The 23941-nt window shown below is 43.6% G+C and overlaps 1 protein-coding gene across 1 annotated transcript in view; it reads left to right on the top strand.

Annotated features, from left to right (window-relative positions):
- The window catches only part of LOC126202871 (uncharacterized), a 63544-nt gene that overhangs the window by 20722 nt on the left and 18881 nt on the right, over nucleotides 1–23941 (top strand). Inside the window, exon 3 of the mRNA XM_049936903.1 lies at nucleotides 12526–12849. Within this exon, the coding sequence (XP_049792860.1) occupies nucleotides 12526–12849 (324 nt within the window). The remainder of the gene's footprint in view (nucleotides 1–12525; nucleotides 12850–23941) is intronic.

Raw genomic sequence — 23941 nt, forward strand, 5'->3', positions numbered from 1 at the left:
TAACAGAAGACGTGGATCGCACATTCCCACCAAATTCATTCCTACATCAAATCGCTTGTCTTTCTATCCCATTACACTCATTCTTGTGTTCCAGTTCACCTGATCCATCAGTTCCCCCATATCCTAAGTTCCTAAGACTCTAGAAAATAATCAGTCTTTCCACTAATAATTTTATCCTTTTGCTGTCCACGTATTTCCTATTCATTGCAGTGTTATCTCTAATATCTTCAAAGATACATGTGACATTATTCACCTTTGAAACCACCAATGGTGCTTATTAATGGTTGCTTATTAATAAACAAAATTAATTTCCTATGTAGGTCGGTAATTATTGTGAATAATACTGTGTAGGTTGCTTACTACATGTCTTTGTTTATAACGTCGTTTCGACCACTATCGTCATTAGACCCATAACTAAGATTAAAGGAGCATAAAGAACAGTGAGACGCGTTTGTTATACTTTATCAAGCAACAAAATATGAAACATTAAATAGGTAACTTTTTTCTAAAGTTCATTCAACAGTAGTTAGAGCTTATAAAACAAGTTCAGTGTGAGTAACAATAAAACCTATGCCTATTAGGGCATCAGCTGCCAAAAGTATCACAAAGATCTAAATTCCAGCCTACATGTGGTACTAGCACGAGCGGTGTTGACTTCAATTTATTTTTCGTTTATACTTATCAAGTGACAAGCAGTCTTCAAATTACAAGCATTCGAAGTCATGTTATAAACCGCGATTAGCACGAATATTTTACTATTTGGCTTTAAATATTTGTAATTTAAAGACAGTCTGTAGCTTCATAAGTATGAAAGGAAAGAAACTGAAGGCAGTGCCTTCGCCTTCTCCACCGCCCCCCCCCCCACCCCCTCCACACACACAAACTAGCATCATCTGTGGGCTGAAAGTTACATCTCTGTAAAATTTTTGAGTCAAGTTGGCAGCTGTTGGCCTGTTTAGCATAGGTTTTATTGATACTGACACATAACCTTGTTTTAGAGGTATTTAACAAATATTGTTAAGTGAACTTAAAAATTTAACTTTTCTATTTCTCATATTTTGTAGCTTGGTAATATATAACAAACGCTTCTTGATCTTCACGTTCATTTAATCTTAATACATCTTATGATGGCAGTAGCCGAAACGATGTTATAGATAAAGACATACACAAAAAGTTCCGAGGCAGATTCCATTTCTGGCGTATTAGCAACGCCAGCGAAGTAACTACTGTGGCAACGTGAACATGTAACTGTATGTGTACGTTCTACTAGTCAGCTGTAAGCAGGCAGTGTTACATAGTGGACGTGCGGCCATAATGTGTCAACATTGTTGCATTACAATTCGTAGTGGAGTAACGTCTCCAAATCACATGTTCAAGACGTCCCTAGAATCTTTCGAAAAGTTTGTGCTCCACACCTTGGTCCCGAAAAAAACAACGATGCGTCCGGACTTGAGTAAATTTCAAAATGTGGACAATTGTTTTCTGGAAACCGTCACCACGTCGCCAGAGGTAACGAGACTTGGTATTATTAATACTGACCTACCACAAAGCGACAGACGGCAGGAACTCTCTTGAAGGTTCAACGCTGTGGCAACATAACTGTCATTGACGCCAATGTGAGGGCGAGTTGAACAACGTCCGAAAGAGATAATTTTATGAAGGTTTCATAAGATTTTGTGAAGGTTCCGTGGGTTGCTCAAATGGGGAGTGAGTATGTAGAACACCTGAAGGAAATGTCTGAGAGTAGCTGCACAAATACTCAATTAGATCTTGATAAGATTTAAAAGGGTTGCAAGGATTAAATACTCAGATATGTAATATTGTGCACTTCACAAAACGAAAAAAACGTAGCATACTATGACTATAATATCAACGAGTTACAACTGGAAACAATTCATACAAATATCTGGGCGTAGCATTTTGTAGGTATATAGGGATATGAAATCGAACGAACTCATCGTCTCAGACGTGGGTAGGGCAGATGGCAGACTACGAAGCAGATTACGTTCAAATCACTTGGGGGGCCCATTCTAGAATACTACTTAAATGTATTGGACCTTCAGCAAACAGCACAAACAGGGGATATCGAATGTATATGCAGAATGACAGCACGAAAGGTCAGAAATTTGTTTAACCCAAGGGAGAGTGTCACAGAGATGTTGGAAGAGTTGAGCTGGTGGATTCTAGAAGATAGGCGGAAAGTATCCTGAGAAAGTCTACTAACAAAAGTTCCAAGAATTGGATTTAAATGATAACTCTACGAATGTACTACAACCCTCTACGTATCACTCCAGTAGGGATCGTGAGGACAAAATTAGATTAATTACAGCACACACGGAGACATTTAAACAACTATTCTTTCCACGTGAACAGAATAGGGTGCAAACCATAATAACTTGTACAATCGGACGTACCTTCTGCCATGTACATCACTATGATTTGCAGAGTATAGCCGCAGATGTGTTGGCATTTGCCTGTTACGTCCTTTTGATTGAAATTATTGGTCTTTTGGTCTTTCCACCTTTTGCTAGATCTTCCTAAAGCTCTTCTGCCCACTGGGCATTAGTTCATCATTAATTTTAGTATTCTGTCGTCTTCAATTCTTGTCACATAGTCCCTATATTCGTTAATCTGCTCATTTCATTTTATTACTCCGTCTTCTCCGATGTCAGCAATCCTTCTCCTGTGGAAAAGTGTGTACCCAGGTACTCTTCTTGGGGATTGCATCTGCGATGCCTGTATTTTTCGTTCATTTCTTTTTGTTAGAGTCGACGATTCGTTTCCATATGGCACGGTTGGTATCGAGATGGTTGTGGATAACTTAAGTGGAGTTTACTTTCTTACTTTTGTTCTGAGGGTTCTGTAGATTGTTCTATTAATGTAAGTAAACCTTTATATTTTCTTAGCCACGCGCGGTTGCCGCGCGGTTAGAGGCGCCACTAATTGTGCGGCCCCTCCCGCCAGAGGTTCGAGTCCTCCGTCGAGCATGGGTGTGTGTGCTGTCTTTAGCATAAGTTAGTTTACGTTAGTTTAAGTAGTGTGTAAGTCTAGGGATCGATGACCTTAGCAGTTTGGTCCGTTAGAACTTCACACACATTTGAACATCTATTTTCTTTTGAATGTCCATACCTGACATAAATGAAATACACAGTGTGTCCCAGTTCCGTTAATACTGTGACTATGAAAAATAATTCAAAAACGCTGGAAGTCTCAAAAAACTTGATATTGTCTTACTGCTCCAGTGCCATTTTCGGACGAATGTTTACATAGCGGCAAGGGTGCCTGTTACAAATGGTTTAAATGGCTCTGATCACTGTGGGACTTAATATCTGAGGTCATCAATCCCCTAGAAGCTACAACTACTTAAACCTAACTAACCTAAGGACATCACACACATTCATGCCAGAGGCAGGATTCGAACCTACGATCGTAGCGGTCACGCGGTTCCAGACTGAAGCGCCTAGAACCGCTCGGCCAGCATGGCCGACGGTGCCTGTTACAGCACTGATTTTCTACACAGTTGATTGTGGAACTTAAAGGATTATCGGCACGTGGGCAAACCGTGTAGTATTTGCCAAGAACATGATCTTGTTCACTCCTTCCGTCTTCTTGTCATTTATTACGACGTGGGTTGCTATAAAGTATTGCATCTCATTTTATTTTTCTTCAACAATTCTTTATTGGACATAATGACAATTATACACGCGAAAGAACTGTGTTTTATCTACACACCCTACTTTTCCACGTAATCTCCATCCAGTTCTATGGCCTTCCTCCAGCGCGAAACAAGGGCGTGTTCGTCCTGTTGGTACCAATGCTTGCCCTGATGGCGGAGCCAGTGCTTCACTGTGTGAATCACCTCCTCATCGTCCTCAAAATGTGTTCCACGAATGGCATCCTTTAATGGCCCAAACAAGTGGAAGTCTGAGGGCACTAGATCAGGGTGGATGGGGTGACCCTGTCCAACCCTGCTTTGCAATGTGTTCAGTAGTCCACAGACTTGTCTTGAGCCGAGCTTTATAGTGTTGCAGCAAAACGTCTCCTGAGTTGCTGTGGCGCCGAATTCGCCGGAAATCAGTCTTTAGTTCGTTAATGTGTTGACCTATGCTTCTGAATTAATGGTACCGCCTCTTGGCATCAGATCCATGAGACTCACACCTTCACAGTCCCAGAACACGGTGATCGTGACATTACCGGCTGGAACAGTTGCTTTGAATTTTTTTTCTCTTAGGAGTTGGAATGGCGCCTTTCCATCGACTGTCGTTTTGTTTCGGGCTCAAAATGGTGAACCCAGGTTTCATCACCTGCCACAATCCAGGACAAGAAAGCCTCCAGCTTCAAAACATTGGAACAAATCAAGACAAATGTTTTTTACTGTGCTATTTGTGATCCACCGTTAGACACCGTGGGACCCATCTTCCACGCACATTTGAATATCCAAGAGTGCGGATAATTGCATCCACATTTCCTTTGCTGATTGACATATGCAGCGCCAACTGCCGAGTCATAATGTGTCTGTCCTCGCGAATGACATCAGCTCGCTGCAACATATCAGGTGTGACAGCCGTGGATGGTCTCCCGATCACTGCAAATCATGGAGCTCGGACGAACCGCCTTCTGATGACCTCACCCTCCGTGCCCGGCGACTAGCCATACTTCTCCGTACTTCTGTCGACAGCAGATGCTCCAAGACTTTGTGAATATTCCCCATAGTTTCTTTCTCTGCAGTGAGAAACTCAATGCCGGCGGGATTAGCCGAGCGGTCTCAGGCGCTACAGTCATGGGCTGTGCGGCTGGTACCGGCGGAGGTTCGAGTCCTCCCTCGGGCATGGGTGTGTGCATTTGTCCTTAGGATAATTTACATTAAGTAGTGTGTAAGCTTATGGATTGATGACCTTAGCAGTTAAGTCCCATAAGATTTCACACACATTTGCACATTTTTTTGAGAAACTCAATGACGGCACGTTGCTTGTAATGTGCATCACCTACAGACGCCATTTTGAGAGTGTCCTGCAGCTACACTATCTATTGGAAATGGCGGAAACTGACCGATGACCATGCTGTCTGGTCTCCTTCCCCAAAACCAACCAAATGGCGGAAACTTTGCGCTCTCACTCAGGAGACTTCAGATAACACATACATGACGTTTCACATTCGTAGCATTGTGTATTGTCTGAGGAAAAAATATGCCATGCATTACTTTCTGGGCAACCCTCGTATTCTGCTGCGAATTGGGTCCTGCCAACTGAAACCGTAACTTTTGTTTTCTTTGAAAATACTAATAGATTATATAACTTAGCTGTTGTGGATGAAATGTGAGCAGCACTTTGAAGTGTGTTTTTGTTATCGGCAATTACGACATGATCATCAGAAAAGAGTACTGTAATACAATAATTCCTTTTGCTGAAGGCGTAGGTATAAAGACTTAATTTACTTGTCCATTGTCACAGCATGTCGTCAAAACACATAATAAAAAGAATCGGAGACAAACTGCATCCTTGTCTTACTCCCAAATTTGTTCTTGACTTACAATGTACATTTCCTGCAATACTAATTTCTGATCCTTGATTCATGATTTCTACCACCTTCATTATGTGCAGTGGTATTTCATTTTATTCATTATGTCCCATAGCTTTTCTCTATTTACTTTACCGACAGTTATCACATAGTCTTTGAATAGAAGATGTGTCTCTCTATTGAACTTTCTTTGTTCCTCAATGATATGTGTAATAGCGCGCGTATACTCGGTGTACCATATACCTTTTCTAAGACCCTATTGCTCTTCTAGCAGAATGTTTTCAAGAATTACTGCTGGGTTCTGTGTTACTGTCTTAGAATATATTTTATAGCCCGTGTTTAGCGGGGAGATGCCCCTACAGTTTTCTCAGCTTCTTCTGTCTCCTTTTTTGTCAATAAATAGGACCAGGGGACCCGTACGAGGCTTTCGCAGTTTTATAGTTTTACAAAACGATAGTATTTGGAATAAGCGTAGTCTTTAGGCTAAGGGTAGTCGCGGGAATGAAGAGGAACATCTTTAAAAATGAACCAAACGATGCGAAATAATAATATTGAATTACATTCTTGTATATACATTTCCATGTGCATAATCTTGAACAAAATTCAATTACAGAGCATTGCAGTACCTCGGTGCAAACAGTACTTGACATAAGACTGTAATCTTCGTGTTCTTTTTGGCTTTCATACTCTTTAAGGGATAGGAGCAGCAATAATCGACTTCCGCAATGGTCACAGTTATTATCAATCAGAATGCTGTCTACAAATTATCCAGTTAATAAGTACCTAAATTGTAATAAGATAATATGAATAGGGGGCCTCTTTTTCGTAATTAATAAGTTGGCTTGGTAAAATACTGATATGAGACTGGGCATCCAAGATGCACTTTTGCGTCTTGCTTCTGATTTCCAGTCCTCTGAAATTTTCTTATTTGTACGGAATTTATTACAGTTGGGAAAACTTGATTTCAGTGTGGGGGATGCATACTTAATTAGTTCTTATTTAATTGCATTACTGTCTGGTATTTTCCTAGATGCAGATTAAAACAACCATCTTAATGTTTCTCTCTTTTTTAATAATCCAGTCTCGAAATTTTCTGGTCAGTGTACTAATCTTCGTACTGTATGATGTTATTGTCAATGTTCGTGTAGCACAAGAAATAATTAAGATGACTTATTCTCAGTATCAATGGGAAATGCAGCTGTAAATGATGAATACTCAATTCTACTAACACGTAATTTCGTTCTCTGATATGAAAGGTTCCAAATTAGAAAGTGCAACACCACTAAAGCCACCTTAATGGAGCTTTGCTGTTTTCAATAAAAAGAAATTTACTTTTCTTGGGGGCCTTGGCCCCAGATACTTTAGTTTTTTGAGGGCGTGTCGTTGTTAGAATATTATGTTTCACGTACCTTTCGCCATTTGCAGACGCTCAGTGCCGCTCTGCAACACAAAGCGAACCAAAATCTTAACGGTTACGTCAAATGCTTTGATTGTTGCGCGAGTAATGTTAATTTCTTTTCAACTGCGAGTTTAAGCAGTCTAACATATTTGTGTTTAACGTATTAAACATGAAATGTAGCAAAGCCAAATGTCTCGCACATTAAAATCCGACCAGCTTCATTGGTCTGTTAATGAGAAGAGACTCTGGGCTTTCTGTGAGGTTCGCATTGAAATCTTGTTATAGAACTGATTAAAATTCTTTGAAACCTATTTTCTATTTACATCTGAATTACAATTATTTTTTATGTAGTGAATCGTGTGAAACCTGATCTGTGCTGACTGGTCCAGGCTAACACAATAACTGTCTCTGCAATGAAATATTAATTCACTTTCAAGTGAAACACTTAAGCAGATAATTCTCAGCGAGTGAGTTCCTGTTTTTAAGCCGTGTGGCGTAATGAAAAACTTAAATTATCTTCTCGCACGTAACGGCGTCTTTGAAACAAAATCAGCTCAGTATATGAAAACTGCATATTATTCAGTTATAATTCTGGGACGCCTTTCCCTGCACTATTGAAAGGAAAATACAAGTTTACACATTTATAGGATTAATTATTATCATAAGAATGCATTTTCTTACACCATTAGTAAGAAACACATACCATTCTCATTACGAATCGTCAATGGCGTCCTTCTACAATCAAGAACAAAACGAAGAGTAGTTAGTTCTTTCTCTTTCTTCCTCGTTAGAGGACTGTGTATTCATTTTTATCTTTGTTCACAGATTATACCTGAAATATGTAGTTTTCGTATTAACAGTAATTTTCATTGTTCTTTTTCTATATTATTTTATAATATTTCACTGCAATAATCACAACACATAGTCTTAATGGCTTTTACCAATATTTTCGTTATTTAACACGAATTCTTTAGAGACGAATGGAAAAACTGGTAGAAGCCGACCTCGGGGAAGATGAGTTTGGATTCTGTAGAAATGATAGAACACGTGAGGCAATACTGACCCTACGACTTATCTTAGAAAATAGATTAAGGAAAGTCAAACCTACGTTTCTAGCATTTGTAGACTTAGAGAACGCTTTTGACAATATTGACTGGAATACTCTCTTTCAAATTCTGAAGGTGGCAGGGGTAAAATACAGGGAGCGAAAGGCTATCTACAATTTGTACAGGAACCAGATGGCAGTTATAATAGTCGATGGGCACGAAAGGGAAGCAGTGGTTGGGAAGGGAGTGAGACAGGGTTATAGCCTATCCGCGATGTTATTCAATCTGTATATTGAGCAAGCAGTAAAGGAAACAAAAAAATTCGGAGTTGGAATTAAAATCCATGGAGGAGAAATAAAAACTTTGAGGTTCGCCGATGACATTGTAATTCTGTCAGAGACAGCAAAGGACCTGGAAGAGCAGCTGAAAGGAATGGACAGTGTCTTGAAAGGAGGCTATAAGGTGAACATCAACAAATGCAAAACGAGGATAATGGAATGTAGTCCCCATGAACCATGGACCTTGCCGTTGGTGGGGAGGCTTGCGTGCCTCAGCGATACAGATAGCCGTACCGTAGGTGCAACCACAACGGAGGGGTATCTGTTGAGAGGCCAGACAAACATGTGGTTCCTGAAGAGGGGCAGCAGCCTTTTCAGTAGTTGCAGGGGCAACAGTCTGGATGATTGACTGATCTGGCCTTGTAACATTAACCAAAACGGCCTTGCTGTGCTGGTACTGCGAACGGCTGTAAGCAAGGGGAAACTACAGCCGTAATTTTTCCCGAGGACATACAGCTTTACTGTACGATTAAATGATGATGGCGTCCTCTTGGGTAAAATATTCCGGAGGTAAAATAGTCCCCCATTCGGATCTCCGGGCGGGGACTACTCAAGAGGACGTCGTTATCAGGAGAAAGAAAACTGGCGTTCTACGGATCGGAGCGTGGAATGTCAGATCCCTTAATCGGGCAGGTAGGTTAGAAAATTTAAAAAGGGAAATGGATAGGTTAAAGTTAGATATAGTGGGAATTAGTGAAGTTCGGTGGCAGGAGGAACAAGACTTTTGGTCAGGTGATTACAGGGTTATAAATACAAAATCAAATAGGGGTAATGCAGGAGTAGGTTAATAATGAATAAAAAAATAGGAGTGCGGGTTAGCTACTACAAACAGCATAGTGAACGCATTATTGTGGCCAAGATAGACACAAAGCCCATGCCTACTACAGTAGTACAAGTTTATATGCCAACTAGCTCTGCAGATGATGAAGAAATTGATGAAATATATGACGAGATAAAAGAAATTATTCAGGTAGTGAAGGGAGACGAAAATTTAATAGTCATGGGTGACTGGAATTCGTCAGTAGGAAAAGGGAGAGAAGGGAACATAGTAGGTGAATATGGATTGGGGGGAAGAAATGAAAGAGGAAGCCGCCTTGTAGAATTTTGCACAGAGCATAACTTAATCATAGCTAACACTTGGTTCAAGAATCATAAAAGAAGGTTGTATACCTGAAAGAATCCTGGAGATACTGAAAGGTATCAGATAGATTATATAATGGTAAGACAGAGATTTAGGAACCAGGTTTTAAATTGTAAGACATTTCCAGGGGCAGATGTGGATTCTGACCACAATCTATTGGTTATGAACTGCAGATTGAAACTGAAGAAACTGCAAAAAGGTGGGAATTTAAGGAGATGGGACCTGGATAAACTGAAAGAACCGGAGGTTGTAGAGAGTTTCAGGGAGAGCATAAGGGAAGAATTGACAGGAATTGGGAACGAAATACAGTAGAAGAAGAATGGGTAGCTCTGAGGGATGAAGTAGTGAAGGCAGCAGAGGATCAAGTAGGTAAAAAGACGAGGGCTAATTGAAAACCTTGGGTAACAGAAGAAATATTGAATTTAATTGATGAAAGGAGAAAATATAAAAATGCAGTAAATGAAGCAGGCAAAAAGGAATATAAACGTCTCAAAAATGAGATCGACAGGAAGTGCAAAATGGATAAACAGGGATGGCTAGAGGACAAATGTAAGGATGTAGAGGCTTGTCTCACTAGGGGTAAGGTAGATACTGCCTACAGGAAAATTAAAGACACCTTTGGAGAGAAGAGAACCACTTGTATGAATATCAAGAGCTCAGATGGCAACCCAGTTCTAAGCAAAGAAGGGAAGGCAGAAAGGTGGAAGGAGTATATAGAGGGTTTATACAAAGGCGATATACTTGAGGACAATATTATGGAAATGGAAGAGGATGTAGATGAAGATGTAATGGGAGATAAGATATTGCGTGAAGAGTTTGACAGAGCACTGAAAGACCTGAGTCGAAACAAGGCCCCGGGAGTAGACAACATTCCATTAGAACTACTGATGGCCTTGGGAGAGCCAGTCATGACAAAACTCTACCATCTGGCGAGCAAGATGTATGAGACAGGTGAAATACCCACAGACTTCAAGAAGAATATAATAATTCCAATCCCAAAGAAAGTAGGTGTTGACAGATGTGAAAATTACCGAACTATCAGTTTAATAAGTCACAGCTGCAAAATACTAACGCGAATTCTTTACAGACGAGTGGAAAAACTGGTAGAAGCGGACCTCGGGGAAGATCAGTTTGGATTCCGTAGAAATGTTGAAATACGTGAGGCAATACTAACCTTACGACTTATCTTAGAAGAAAGATTAAGAAAAGGCAAACCTACGTTTCTAGCATTTGTAGACTTAGAGAAAGCTTTTGACAACGTTAACTGGAATACTCTCTTTCAAATTTTGAAGGTGGCAGGGGTAAAATACAGGGAGCGAAAGGCTATTTACAATTTGTACAGAAACCAGATGGCAGTTACAAGAGTCGAGGGGCATGAAAGGGAAGCAGTGGTTGGGAAAGGAGTGAGACAGGGTTGTAGCCTCTCCCCGATGTTATTCAATCTGTATATTGAGCAAGCAGTAAAGGAAACAAAAGAAAAATTCGGAGTAGGTATTAAAATTCATGGAGAAGAAGTAAAAACTTTTAGGTTCGCCGATGACATTGTAATTCTGTCAGAGATAGCAAAGGACTTGGAAGAGCAGTTGAACGGAATGGACAGTGTCTTGAAAGGAGGATATAAGATCAACATCAACAAAAGCAAAACGAGGATAATGGAATGTAGTCGAATTAAATCGGGTGATGTTGAGGGTATTAGATTAGGAAATGAGACACTTAAAGTAGTAAAGGAGTTTTGCTATTTAGGGAGCAAAATAACTGATGATGGTCGAAGTAGAGAGGATATAAAATGAAGACTGGCAATGGCAAGGAGAGCGTTTCTGAAGAAGAGAAATTTGTTAACATCGAGTATATATTTAAGTGTCAGGAAGTCGTTTCTGAAAGTATTTGTATGGAGTGTAGCCATGTATGGAAGTGAAACATGGACGATACCAAGTTTGGACAAGAAGAGAATAGAAGCTTTCAAAATGTGGTGCTACAGAAGAATGCTGAAGATAATGTGGGTAGATCACGTAACTAATGAGGAGATATTGAATAGGACTGGGGAGAAGAGAAGTTTGTGGCACAACTTGACTAGAAGAAGGGATCGGTTGGTAGGACATGTTTTGAGGCATCAAGGGATCACAAATTTAGCATTGGAGGGCAGCGTGGAGGGCAAAAATCGTAGAGGGAAACCAAGAGATCAATACACTAAGCAGATTCAGAAGGATGTAGGTTGCAGTAGGTACTGGGAGATGAAGAAGCTTGCACAGGATAGAGTAGCATGGAGAGCTGCATCAAACCAGTCTCAGGACTGAAGACCACAACAACAACAACAGTCGAATTAAATCGGATGATGCTGAGGGAATTAGATTAGGAAATGAGACGCTTAAAGTAGTAAATGAGTTTTGCTATTTGGGGAGAAAAATAACTGATGATGGTCGAAGTAGAGAGGATATAAAAAGTAGACTGGCAATGTCAAGGAAATAGTTTATGAAGAAGAGAAATTTGTTAACATCGAGTATAGATTTTAGTGTCAGGAAGTCGTTTCTGAAAGTATTTGTATGGAGTGTAGCCATGTATGAGAGTGACACATGGACGATAAATAGCTTAGACAAGAAGAGAATAGAAGTTTTCGAAATGTGGTGCTACAGAAGAATGCTGAAGATTAGATGGGTAGATCACATAACTAATGAGGAGGAATTGTATAGAATTGGGGAGAAGAGGAATTTATGGCACAACTTGACTAGAAGAAGGGGTCGCTTGGTAGGGCATATTCTGAGGCATCAAGTGATCACCAGTTTAGAATTGGAGGGCAGCGTAGTCTCTGGACTGAAGACCACAACAACAACAACAACGATTGTTTTTTATATCGTCGCGCTAGTTTTGTAAATTTTCACAATAACGTCATGTGGATGGCATAGCAGACGTGGTATATTAAGCTATCTAGACAATATTTTAGCAAAATAAATAAATAAATATAAAAATAAAATAAAACAATTCTGTTAATAATTTAAAATTAGTGTCGACCTGCACTTTCAATTTTTTTTAACGAGCAGTGTATTTTAAAATCGTTTTGACTGAAGTCAGTGTCCTGGAATACCTCAGGAGGAGGGTGAGAGGGAGGAGGACTCTGGCGAGGCGCCGGCGTCGCCCCCGCCGCCCCCCTCGCCCGGCCGCCCGCCGCACACGGGGGCGCTGGTGGTGGGGCTGCGCGGCCTGCCGGACGCGGTGTGCCGGCCCCTGGAGGAGCCGGCCCCCCAGCAGGGCGACGCCGACTTCTTCGAGCCCGCGTTCCGCGCCCACCGCCTCGCAGACGTGCCGCTCGTCTGCCAGTTCCGCCTCGACTGGGACGCCTGGCTGCGCGGCGTCTCCACGCACGCCCTTCTCGACGCACTCGCCCGCCACGTCGACGTCACTGTCAGCGACTACGTAAGTCGCCGCTAGCGAATGCGTACCCACCCCTAATCTACGCGCTCAGAGGGCAAAATTATTCGTGCTTGTCCCCAAGTACGAGGGTGAGTCAAATGAAAACCTTAAATTTCTAATAACAAATCGAAATTTCGCGCCGTTCTCCTGTAAGTTGGTAAGCGTGCTTCAAACAGCGTACAGAATGGCCTGTAGGTGGCAGCATAGTGCAGATCCACACATACCGTCGCAGTATTAGTATAAAGATGGCCGCCCCACTTGCGACTTGCACCAGGGAAGAACAGCGTTCTGTTATTCGATTTTTGCGTAGTGAAGGTGTGAAACCTATTGAAATTCGTCGACGAATGAAGGTTCAGTACGGTGATGCATGTTTGCCACAGCAGCAAGTCTACGAATGGAGTAGGAAGTTCGCAAATGGTGTGACTTCAGTGGAAGATGCTCCTCGTCCAGGTCAGGCACAACGAGTTGTGACTCCACAGAACATTGCAGCAGTTGAAGCCACACTGAAGGAAAACCGCCGAGTGACACTGAATGACACTGCAGCACGTTTAGAGATTAGTCACGGGTCAGCACACCACATTGTGCATGATGTGCTCCAGTTTCACAAAGTGGTTGCAAGATGGGTGCCACGGCAGCTGACTCCTGAAATGAGAGAACGACGTGTTGTTGCTTGTGAAGAACTTCTTCGGCGCCTTGAACGAGAAAGTGATGGCTTCCTTGCAGGAATCGTTACTGGGGACGAAACCTGGGTTCACTTCCATCAACCGGAAACGAAGAGAGCGAGCAAGGAATGGCGCCGTTCCTCATCACCAAAATCAAGGGAGTTTCGAACAGAACCATCAGCAGGGAAGGTTATGCTGACTCTCTCTTGAGACGAAAAAGACGTCATTTTGGAGCATTACATGCCTACAGGAACCACTGTCACCAGTGCATCATAAACAGATCTCCTTAAAAACCATCTGCGGCCTGCAATCAAATCAAAACGACGTGGATTGCTATCAGCAGGTGTCCTTTTGCAACATGACAATGCAAGGCTCTACACTGCCCGTACAACAGTTGCAAGTTGCAACAATCATAGACCTGCTGGCGCAGTGGTTAGCACACTGGACTCGCATTCGGGAGGACGACGGTTCAATCCCGTCTCCGGCCATCCTGATTTAGGTTTTCCGTGATTTCCCTAAATCGCTTCAGGCAAATGCCGGGATGGTTCCTTTGAAAGGGCACGGCCGATTTCCTTCCCCGTCCTTCCCTCACCCGAGCTTGCGCTCCGTCTCTAATTTCCTCCTCCTCCATAGACCTGCATTTTGAGTGTCTTCCTCATCCACCTTAGTCAGCAGACCTTGATCCAAGTGATTTCCATATGTTTGAAGTACTCAAAGACGCAATGGGAGGAAAGAAGTTCCGTTCTGGTGAGGAGGTACGCCACGCGGCACATGAGTGGTTGCGCCTACTACCAAAAGAATTTTTTTTCTGAAGAAATTTATGCACTTTGTAAGCGCTGGAGGACTTACATTGAGCGTGGGGGAGATTATGTTGAAAAGTGATACAGCTTTGTACCACTTCTGCACAATAAATAATATTAAAAAGTATTTAGGGTTTTCATTTGACTCACCCTCGGAGCATATCATCTAAACTCGATGACACTTACAGTATGACGCTTTCTGTAATCACCATCACTCCTTCTTCCTTCACCTCTACTGCACTTCAGAAATTAATGTAACCTGCTCCTGTCACAATTCGACCCATCGTCTTGTAATATTACAATTTCGGTATGTTAATGGCTTAAGCCTGCCACTCCTTTTAAAAGTGAACCTGTAACTTCATGTCAGATTTTGAACCTGGTTTCCTCCCTTAAATACAGGGTGTCCATTTTAACTGGAGACGTTGAAATATCTCGAAAACTACACATCGTATCAAACAAAGTTGTAATTCAATTTGTTTGTCTCGGAGGGGGACATCCAAGGATACCACACTAAACCCGTCACCCCACCCCGTGCGAGGGTGGCGGGGGTCAACTTTGAAATCTTCAACTAGAACCTCAGTTTCTTCTTACGTATTACGATTCTACGACAAAACCTACATACCTTTTGTCTGAAGAATTTTCTTCGTTTCGCCACAGATGGCGTTGTATTCGGAGGAATAGAACTGGGTAAACAATCGTAATTTACGATAGCTACTCATTGGCCGTTGAATATCCAATGGCACGTGGGATTCCACCTCCATGCTGCGAGAGTAGGGCAGGCCTGTAGTTCATAACTTGTAACTGGAAACCCCATTCGCAACGTTGTATTCCTCCGACAGATCGAACAGTGGACTACTCGTCGCACCACCGTGGCCATGGCTCGAGGCGAACGCTGTTCTGCTTTTACAGTTAAAGTAAGTATTCAAACGTAGTACCGCCAATTTTAATACACTTAGTGGTCCGCTTCTCAAATGACTGTATAAAGGAAGAAGCATATCTGCGGGAATTTCAGCACAGGCGTTTGTGATGCGGTCGACCATGTATTCACGTCCTATTGGCACTTGCTGGTACACCTTATTTTTTAAATATCCCCACAGATACAAATTCGATGAAGTCAAATCCTTGTACCTAGCAGGCCAATTAATATGGCTACCTATGCAAATACACCGACCACTGTAAACACAATCTAATGCCTCCCGGGCTTCAAGCTGAGCAACCGTCATGCTAAAACCACATTCGTTGTCGAACATCCAGGTCAACATCCTGCAGTAGTACCGGCATTTTCTGGTCCAAAAACGTTCGATATTTGCATCAATTCAACGTGCTGTCGATAAAATACGGATCAATGAGTTTGTCCCCCTAACGCCAAGCCATACATTTACCGACCAAGGATCTTGATGCTCAACTTTCTGTAACCAGTAGGGATTGTCTACTCCCCATTAATGCATGTTATGCCACTTAACGTTACCATGGTTCGTGAATGCAGACTCATCGGAAATTAGAACCTCGCCAAAGAATGCGGGGGTCGTTTGCGTTGGCTTCCGTGCCCGTTCACAAAGTACTACCCGGTTATGGAAATGGGCGTCATGATGTTTGTGGTACAGTGACACGTGGTATGGATGATACTTATGACTATGCCGTACTGTGGTAATACCACCTACGGACATACCGGAACTGCGGTATAACTGTCGGGCGCTTATCCGTGGGTTGTGGCGCTCTGCACCAGCCGGGGTGACCGAGCGGTTCTAGGCGCTACAGTCTGGAACCGCACGACCGCTACGGTCGCAGGTTCGAATCCTGCCTCGGGCATGGATGTGTGTGATGTCCTTAGGTTAGTTAGGTTTAAGTAGTTCTAAGTTCTAGGGGACTAATGACCTCAGAGGTGAAGTCCCATAGTGCTCAGAGCCATTTGAGCCTTTTTGTGGCGCACTGCCGCTAGTACAGATATTTCATTAGTTTCTTCTGTAAGGGGTTTGCTTCGTTTCCTTTCGCCGGTCTACAATCTGCCATGAGGCATAGAGGCGTTCACAGCCTAGCAAAAGAACAAACGAGAGTGACCTTTTTGTGGAAAACGCTCGGCATATAAGGCAACAACAGCCTCCACATTTCTCCTATATTCTCCTATATTTCAGTTTTTCTCCTGTGGTTCCAACATTTATCATCTGTTCTCCAAATGGCAGGTAGGTGTGCAAGCAGTAAACAGTGCGCAAGTACTGTAATATTTAGAGCCGCTATCTGTTCTACGTCTGCACGATACATGGGCTCTGGCCACAGTGTAGCGCCTGTCATGATACATCGTAGTTCGCTACATCCACCGGTGGCACGTCGAGTAGACCCCTGTTCGCTATGTCGGTGGAATGCAACATTGCAAATGGGTTCCATAATTAGAAGTGATGAAATACTGGCCTGTCTTATCCTCGCAGAATGGAACTGGGGTCCCAAGTGCTGTTGTATATTCAACGACCATTGAGTAGCATGTCGCAAATTACGATTGTGTACCGATTTCTATTCCTCCGATTACAGAGCCATCTGTGGCGAAATGAAGAAAATGCTTCAGGCAAAACGTATGTTGATTTTGCTTTAGAATCGTAATCTGCAGTAAAAAATGGGGGTTCCCATTGAAGATTTCAAAGTTGACCCCCACCACCCAAGCATGGGGTGGGGTGGAGGGTTCAGTGTGCTACCAACAGATGTCCCCTCGCAGACAAAGAAATTACAGTATAATCTTTTATTGATGCGAAGTGTAGTTTTCGGGATATTTCAATGTCACCAGTTAAAAGGAACGCCCTGTATATTTCCAAATACTGAACATCACCCATTAATAACGCGATTTGACTGTTGTGATGAAGTTCCGAAGGTGACAAAAGTTCGCAAAGTGCAACGAAAGGGGTAGGATACTCGGAAGTAACGCAGACAAAATTTAAATTAAAACATCGGCTGTAAATATGGTAATAGAGTGCTTCACGTGTAGTAAGTTCAGTGTCTGCAGGACAAACATCTTTGTCATTTGTGACCTATGCTGTCGAAGAACCTGTAAATCTACGAAGTGGTGTGTTGCAAGAAATAAATCCTGATGGCGCTGTCTCTGCTGCCGAGTGTCTCGAAGTACTGCATTATGTAGTCTTACTTGTAGTGCTGTAATACTTCCACGGAAGTCAAGCGCTGTGTATTTTTGCCGCCTTTTATCCACGGAAAGTCAATGGGACACGTTTTCCTGAGCCAAATTTTAAGTGTCCGCATCTAGAAAGTTGGGACACCTAGTAAAACTTTTCAACAAAAGAAGAGGTCCAAGATAATAAATTCAGAAAGATCAAACATATCAGATATACAATAAATCTTTCAAAAAAGCAACATCTACAAATTTACTCGTAATGGACAAATACAAGTATCAGATCGAAACATTTAACATCCCCACCAGCCGCCGTACCACAAAGAAAATTCAACATAAGTTTCCAAGTTTTTTTGAATATATTCTTTCGAGTGACAGAATCTGTTTTTATGACACTTGAATTCATGGATTGTTATAGTATAAATGGGAACTGAACACCAAGTGGTCTGATGGTATTAAAAGACAGAACTAAGGCACTACGCTCCCCATAGAAAGTTAGAATGAAAAATGCAATACGGAAAGCAACACAATTCCGAACAATATTAAAGCACGTGTAGAATTTCTACCACGTGGATGCAGCTGGAGTACTTGTCTCTTCCTGCAATTTCACCATACTGGTGAAAGTTGTCTGTTGAATGCGCTTATCTCTGCAAGACATAAAATGTGTCTACATCAAGTCCGCTCGATGTACTGCCAGGAACAAGAGTGCATTCTGTGCAGCTCCATGAAGCTTCCCAACGAAATACACTCCTGGAAATGGAAAAAAGAACACATTGACACCGGTGTGTCAGACCCACCATACTTGCTCCGGACACTGCGAGAGGGCTGTACAAGCAATGATCACACGCACGGCACAGCGGACACACCAGGAACCGCGGTGTTGGCCGTCGAATGGCGCTAGCTACGCAGCATTTGTGCACCGCCGCCGTCAGTGTCAGCCACTTTGCCGTGGCATACGGAGCTCCATCGCAGTCTTTAACACTGGTAGCATGCCGCGACAGCGTGGACGTGAACCGTATGTGCAGTTGACGGACTTTGAGCGAGGGCGTATAGTGGGCATGCGGGAGGCCGGGTGGACGTACCGCCGAATTGCTCAACACGTGGGGCGTGAGGACTCCACAGTACATCGATGTTGTCGCCAGTGGTCGGCGGAAGGTGCACGTGCCCGTCGACCTGGGACCGGACCGCAGCGACGCACGGATGCACGCCAAGACCGTAGGATCCTACGCAGTGCCGTACGGGACCGCACCGCCACTTCCCAGCAAATTAGGGACACTGTTGCTCCTGGGGTATCGGCGAGGACCATTCGCAACCGTCTCCATGAAGCTGGGCTACGGTCCCGCACACCGTTAGGCCGTCTTCCACTCACGCCCCAACATCGTGCAGCCCGCCTCCAGTGGTGTCGCGACAGGCGTGAATGGAGGGACGAATGGAGACGTGTCGTCTTCAGCGATGAGAGTCGCTTCTGCCTTGGTGCCAATGATGGTCGTATGCGTGTTTGGCGCCGTGCAGGTGAGCGCCACAATCAGGACTGCATACGACCGAGGCACACAGGGCCAACACCCGGCATCATGGTGTGGGGAGCGATCTCCTACACTGGCCGTACACCATTGGTGATCGTCGAGGGGACACTGAATAGTGCACGGTACATCCAAACCGTCATCGAACCCATCGTTCTACCATTCCTAGACCGGCAAGGGATCTTGCTGTTCCAACAGGACAATGCACGTCCGCATGTATCCCGTGCCACCCAACGTGCTCTAGAAGGTGTAAGTCAACTACCTTGGCCAGCAAGATCTCCGGATCTGTTCCCCATTGAGCATGTTTGGGACTGGATGAAGCGTCGTCTCACGCGGTCTGCACGTCCAGCACGAACGCTGGTCCAACTGAGGCGCCAGGTGGAAATGGCATGGCAAGCCGTTCCACAGGACTACATCCAGCATCTCTACGATCGTCTCCATGGGAGAATAGCAGCCTGCATTGCTGCGAAAGGTGGATATACACTGTACTAGTGCCGACATTGTGCATGCTCTGTTGCCTGTGTCTATGTGCCTGTGGTTCTGTCAGTGTGATCATGTGATGTATCTGACGCCAGGAATGTGTCAATAAAGTTTCCCCTTCCTGGGACAATGAATTCACGGTGTTCTTATTTCAATTTCCAGGAGTGTATACGCAGCCACTGCTCTGACTGGCAGCAGTTGAGGGTTACGCGTACCGCTAAGAGATACTAGCCAACTCCTTGGCAAAGATACACCGCTCCAACAGACAGTCGTTCAGAGTCGGATAGTCTTTGAGGTGACATGTCAAGCATGGTGCGCATGTACGCAGTTTCATAGACGTTCGCGAGAAAGCGAATGTGTTTCAGTGTCTCGATTCTATTGAACAAAGGGGCCCCAAGCCAATAGTTCGGCAGTCGAGATCCGTTTTGGGTATTGTATTGCCCCAGATTCAACAAGATAACGCTTTCACGGGCGTAACTAGAAAGTTACTGACGAAAGGAACGCGCATTTTCTGTAACCAGCTGCCGGTCTCCAGTAACGAACTGCGGCCTAAGGTCGATTAGTTATCACTCACACAGAAAACTCGCCACCCGTGGACACAGACTGGTTGCAACCCTCAGAACTACCAGTTTCTGCAGGATGCGCCACGGCCCCAGTCCTCGGTATGTAAGACAGAATCGTCGCAAAGTAAAACTTGTGATATTCATCTCACTGATCCATGTTAACGTGAGAACGGTATGTTAAACAACAAGGCCCAAAGACAACTCTCGACTTCATGGAAGGAGTCGAGCGCAACTGACAAAAAAATCATAACTTTATACAGCTTAAATAAAAAAGAAAATTGGCAGTCAATAACGAGGTACGTAGGGGCTTCAGACTAAGTTACTCATGTTGGCCCTAGCTAAGACCACTGTACAACGAGAGTGGCGTATTGTCAAAAGAGAGTACATGTGTACATGTTCCAGGTTCCCTGACGAGACACTTCTACTCCTGAATGGATAACACATGCTTCACAGTGAAGGACTGAAATTATGCTGGAAATTGAAACGTATTTCAAAGTTGAAGTACGCGTATCAGTGCGGTTATTGTGGGCAAAACTTCTAAACTGCACACGGATTTACCGTGAAATACTGGCGATATATGGCCCAAAAGCAATGTCGCGTCCATTTGTCATGAAATGGTGCCAACAGTTTCACCAAGGCGCCAAAGGCGATAGTGATGCTGATCCTCCATAGCGTCCAGATCTTCCAATGTACGATTTCCAGCTTGTCGGGAAGCTGAAACAACGTCCGGGGAGAAAGATTTTCCAGTGATGAGGACGTTCACACAGCAGTTCTCGAATGGCTCCGTGACCGAGGAGGAATTGAACGGTTGGTAAATCGTTCTGACTACTGATGACAGAAACTTGGTGACTATACTGGAGAGAAAATATCATGTATTTGTGTCACTGTGAAGCGTATTGCAGCAGTCAGTAAAAGTCACCTGCTCTGCCGTAGTAATTTGTAACTTACTTTTTGAAGTCCCCTCGTATTTAGTTTCTAATGTACTTCTAATGTATCAGTCGTAGAATACACCCTATCTGCCACTCCAGTAGCTGTAGCCCTACTCTGTATCGTCCATACCGTTCAATTCCGTAGGTTAGCCTCGTTAGTGACGTTATTCTGGGTTCAGTAGCCGAAGTTGCAATTCTGTATGCTACTGCGGTCTTTTACTAATTCGTCTGCTTGCTGATTTTTCGTCTAGTGTGCCAGGAAGTGATGAGGTGTCGGTAAGATCATTCGGTCGTTTCAGTGTGCCTTGAGTATGACTTTTAGTTCTGGGTGTACTGATTATGTTTTATTGATGAATTACCGAGAGGTACCCAAGTGGAAAGTGAGTTCGTAAATGTTATTATGAATGCATTTCAGCCGAGAATCATGGAAATGGAACGGTGTGGATGGTACTATTAAGGACCATGCGATTTGTCAACATAATCTGCAGGACGAGGCGAACTTTTTTGAAATGCGCAAGAGCAACTTCGTGGCGAGGTACTGCGTAATCAGGAAGGTAGCCCTTAATTTGGTTGTGGAAGTGCGGCCGTACGTGAGAGTCCATCAATGTGGTTGTGGAACTGCGGCGTGAGAGTCCATCAAAGAGCTACAGCCAAACCTTTTCACCTGAAGGTACATTTGTTTAGCAAGTCCTGAAATGACTAACTCAGTCGAACAATCCTTATCGGGCATCAAATTTTGAGTAGTTATTCCAAGGAAGGCCAGACACACTGGTCGAATTCTGTCAGTAGTAAAATATCATACTGCATCCCGGCTTCATTTCAAATGGGATTGAGAAATGAGCGTATAGCATTTTTGCTCGGGAGGCCCCGTCCGGGGAAGATCGGCCGCCGAGTGCAAGTCTTATTTCAGTCGATGCAACATTGGGTGGGGCGACTTGCGTGCCGTTGATGAGTATGAAATGATAATGAGGACAACACAGCACCCACTCCACGAGCGGAGAAAATCTCCAACCCAGCCAGGAATCGAAACTGGCCTCACTGCATGGGAAGCAAGCACGTAACCACTCAGCTTTTCTTTTTCTTTTTCTTTTTTTCTTTTTGTTCGCTGCATTTGTTCGGTGCGGATGTCCCATGACAGCCGTTCAAGTTCAGTGGTGAGCCGTTGACTCAGTTTCTTTAGTACAGAGGGCAGATAACCCTCTGACCGAACACGCTGAGCTACTGTGCTGGCATAAGCAGGCGGACGTAGCACACATAAACAACAACAACCATTTAGGTGATGCTGGGAAGTGAAGGTACCAACCTTCTCATTTTCTTCCGCCACTTCAACTGTGAAAACATTTTTCGGAAGCAATAACGGGATTACGTGCCTGATAGTTGTGTAGGCTGGTGGCTTCGCGTTTGGGGCACTGCATGCGCTGTGGTGCGCCATGCCAGGAGTGCAGTCTTGGGGCAAGCACGCCCGTAGTTGTGTTCACGTGTCTTTGATTTGCTAGGGGAGACGACAACACCGCATGAGCACACTGAATGGCTTACGGAAGTGTACGGAGGCTGGGTTGCGTTAACTCTACCACTCGGTGCGCCCAACTACCGAACCGATCGGTAAACGACCAAACAATACAGAAAGGTCGCAGGGGCCGAGGCCCGCCACAGGAAATTCGGCCGTTCACCCAATCTTTATTGTAGGTGTTTCCAGCCTGGGGTAATCACACCTGGGAGGTAAAATTAAATTTTCTGAGGAGTAAAAACAGTAGGGTTCGATTGTGTTTTGATCATTTTTAAAATATCATTACTGTTATGAATATCACATAATTACTGTAATACTGATTACATAAGTTACCAATAATTACATTTTTTTCAATTCTAGCATTAACACGTAACACAATGTCGTGTTTATAGCTTGTGAAACTGAACCATTTGCCATTTCTCTCAACCAATTTCGTTTTCATCCGCAGCCGAATCATCTCAAGGTCAAATCCTTGCAACCGATCCGTACAATCGCTAATTACGACGGCACGCCAACGATAGCGCCGATCAACACCACTACTGCCATCGGCGCTAAACGCAAGGCGAAACCAACCCTCCTTGTGGCCAGAGAAGTAGTTACACTTATCCTCGCTAGGCTTGTTTGCACGCACCGATATTCGTATGAGTTGTGAGAACAGCATTAGTGCACCACAATATTATTGCATAGTGGAGTAAGGGCGTTTCGGTCGGCTTACAATGAGTCAGCGCGTAATCGGGATTGATAATATACGCACAACTAATCTGAAAGCTTTAACAGTTTGAGGCGTACTTGTTCACTGCAATGTCACCACGTGTTCCCGAGAGGAGCCAAGTGCAATAATATCGTGGTTGAGAAGTAACCTTGAAATAGCGGAGCAAGCAATTGTGAATATTAGCGACCACTGTTCATGACAGTTCCCGACCAGGGTCGGCACGTGACAGGTATGACATCTACTTTAGTACGTCCTCTATTATTAATAAACACACGAACCTAGTTGCTGAATAAGGGGGTTCTCATTCCGCTGATTTCTGTCTTTTGATCTGTTCTAATATAGGCTGCATATTGATCATTCAGAAGTAAGTATATGTGTGAAATTGGACAGCGGAATTGGTGGTGGCAAACTCTTTACGGAGTCAGGGCGATCCTTTCGTCAGGAGCGGTGACGATTCGTTTAGATAAACATACGGAATTGTCACCAATACTGAAGTACATTAACTAACCAAAATTCACGGTACACATAAGAGCAGATAAAAGTAAATGATGATTACATAGGAGTCATTTAATACGAAATTACATTTGGGGGGGAGGGGGGTATGGCTTCGAGAATCATTGAGGCTGGATTCAGATTCGCATCAGAAATACCAACGTCCCAAACTAGGATGCAAAAAAAATCACGTCCTTTCAATTAAATTCTTACAATGGAAAGGCAGGCAACGATTTATTCTACCCCTACTACCACTACTAAGGCAACCAGAGAGCGAATAGAGATATCAGTACCTGCCATTATCTCAAATACACATAAGGT

This window comes from Schistocerca nitens, chromosome 9 (assembly GCF_023898315.1).
Source record: "Schistocerca nitens isolate TAMUIC-IGC-003100 chromosome 9, iqSchNite1.1, whole genome shotgun sequence".
NCBI classification, from domain to species: Eukaryota; Metazoa; Arthropoda; class Insecta; order Orthoptera; family Acrididae; genus Schistocerca; species Schistocerca nitens.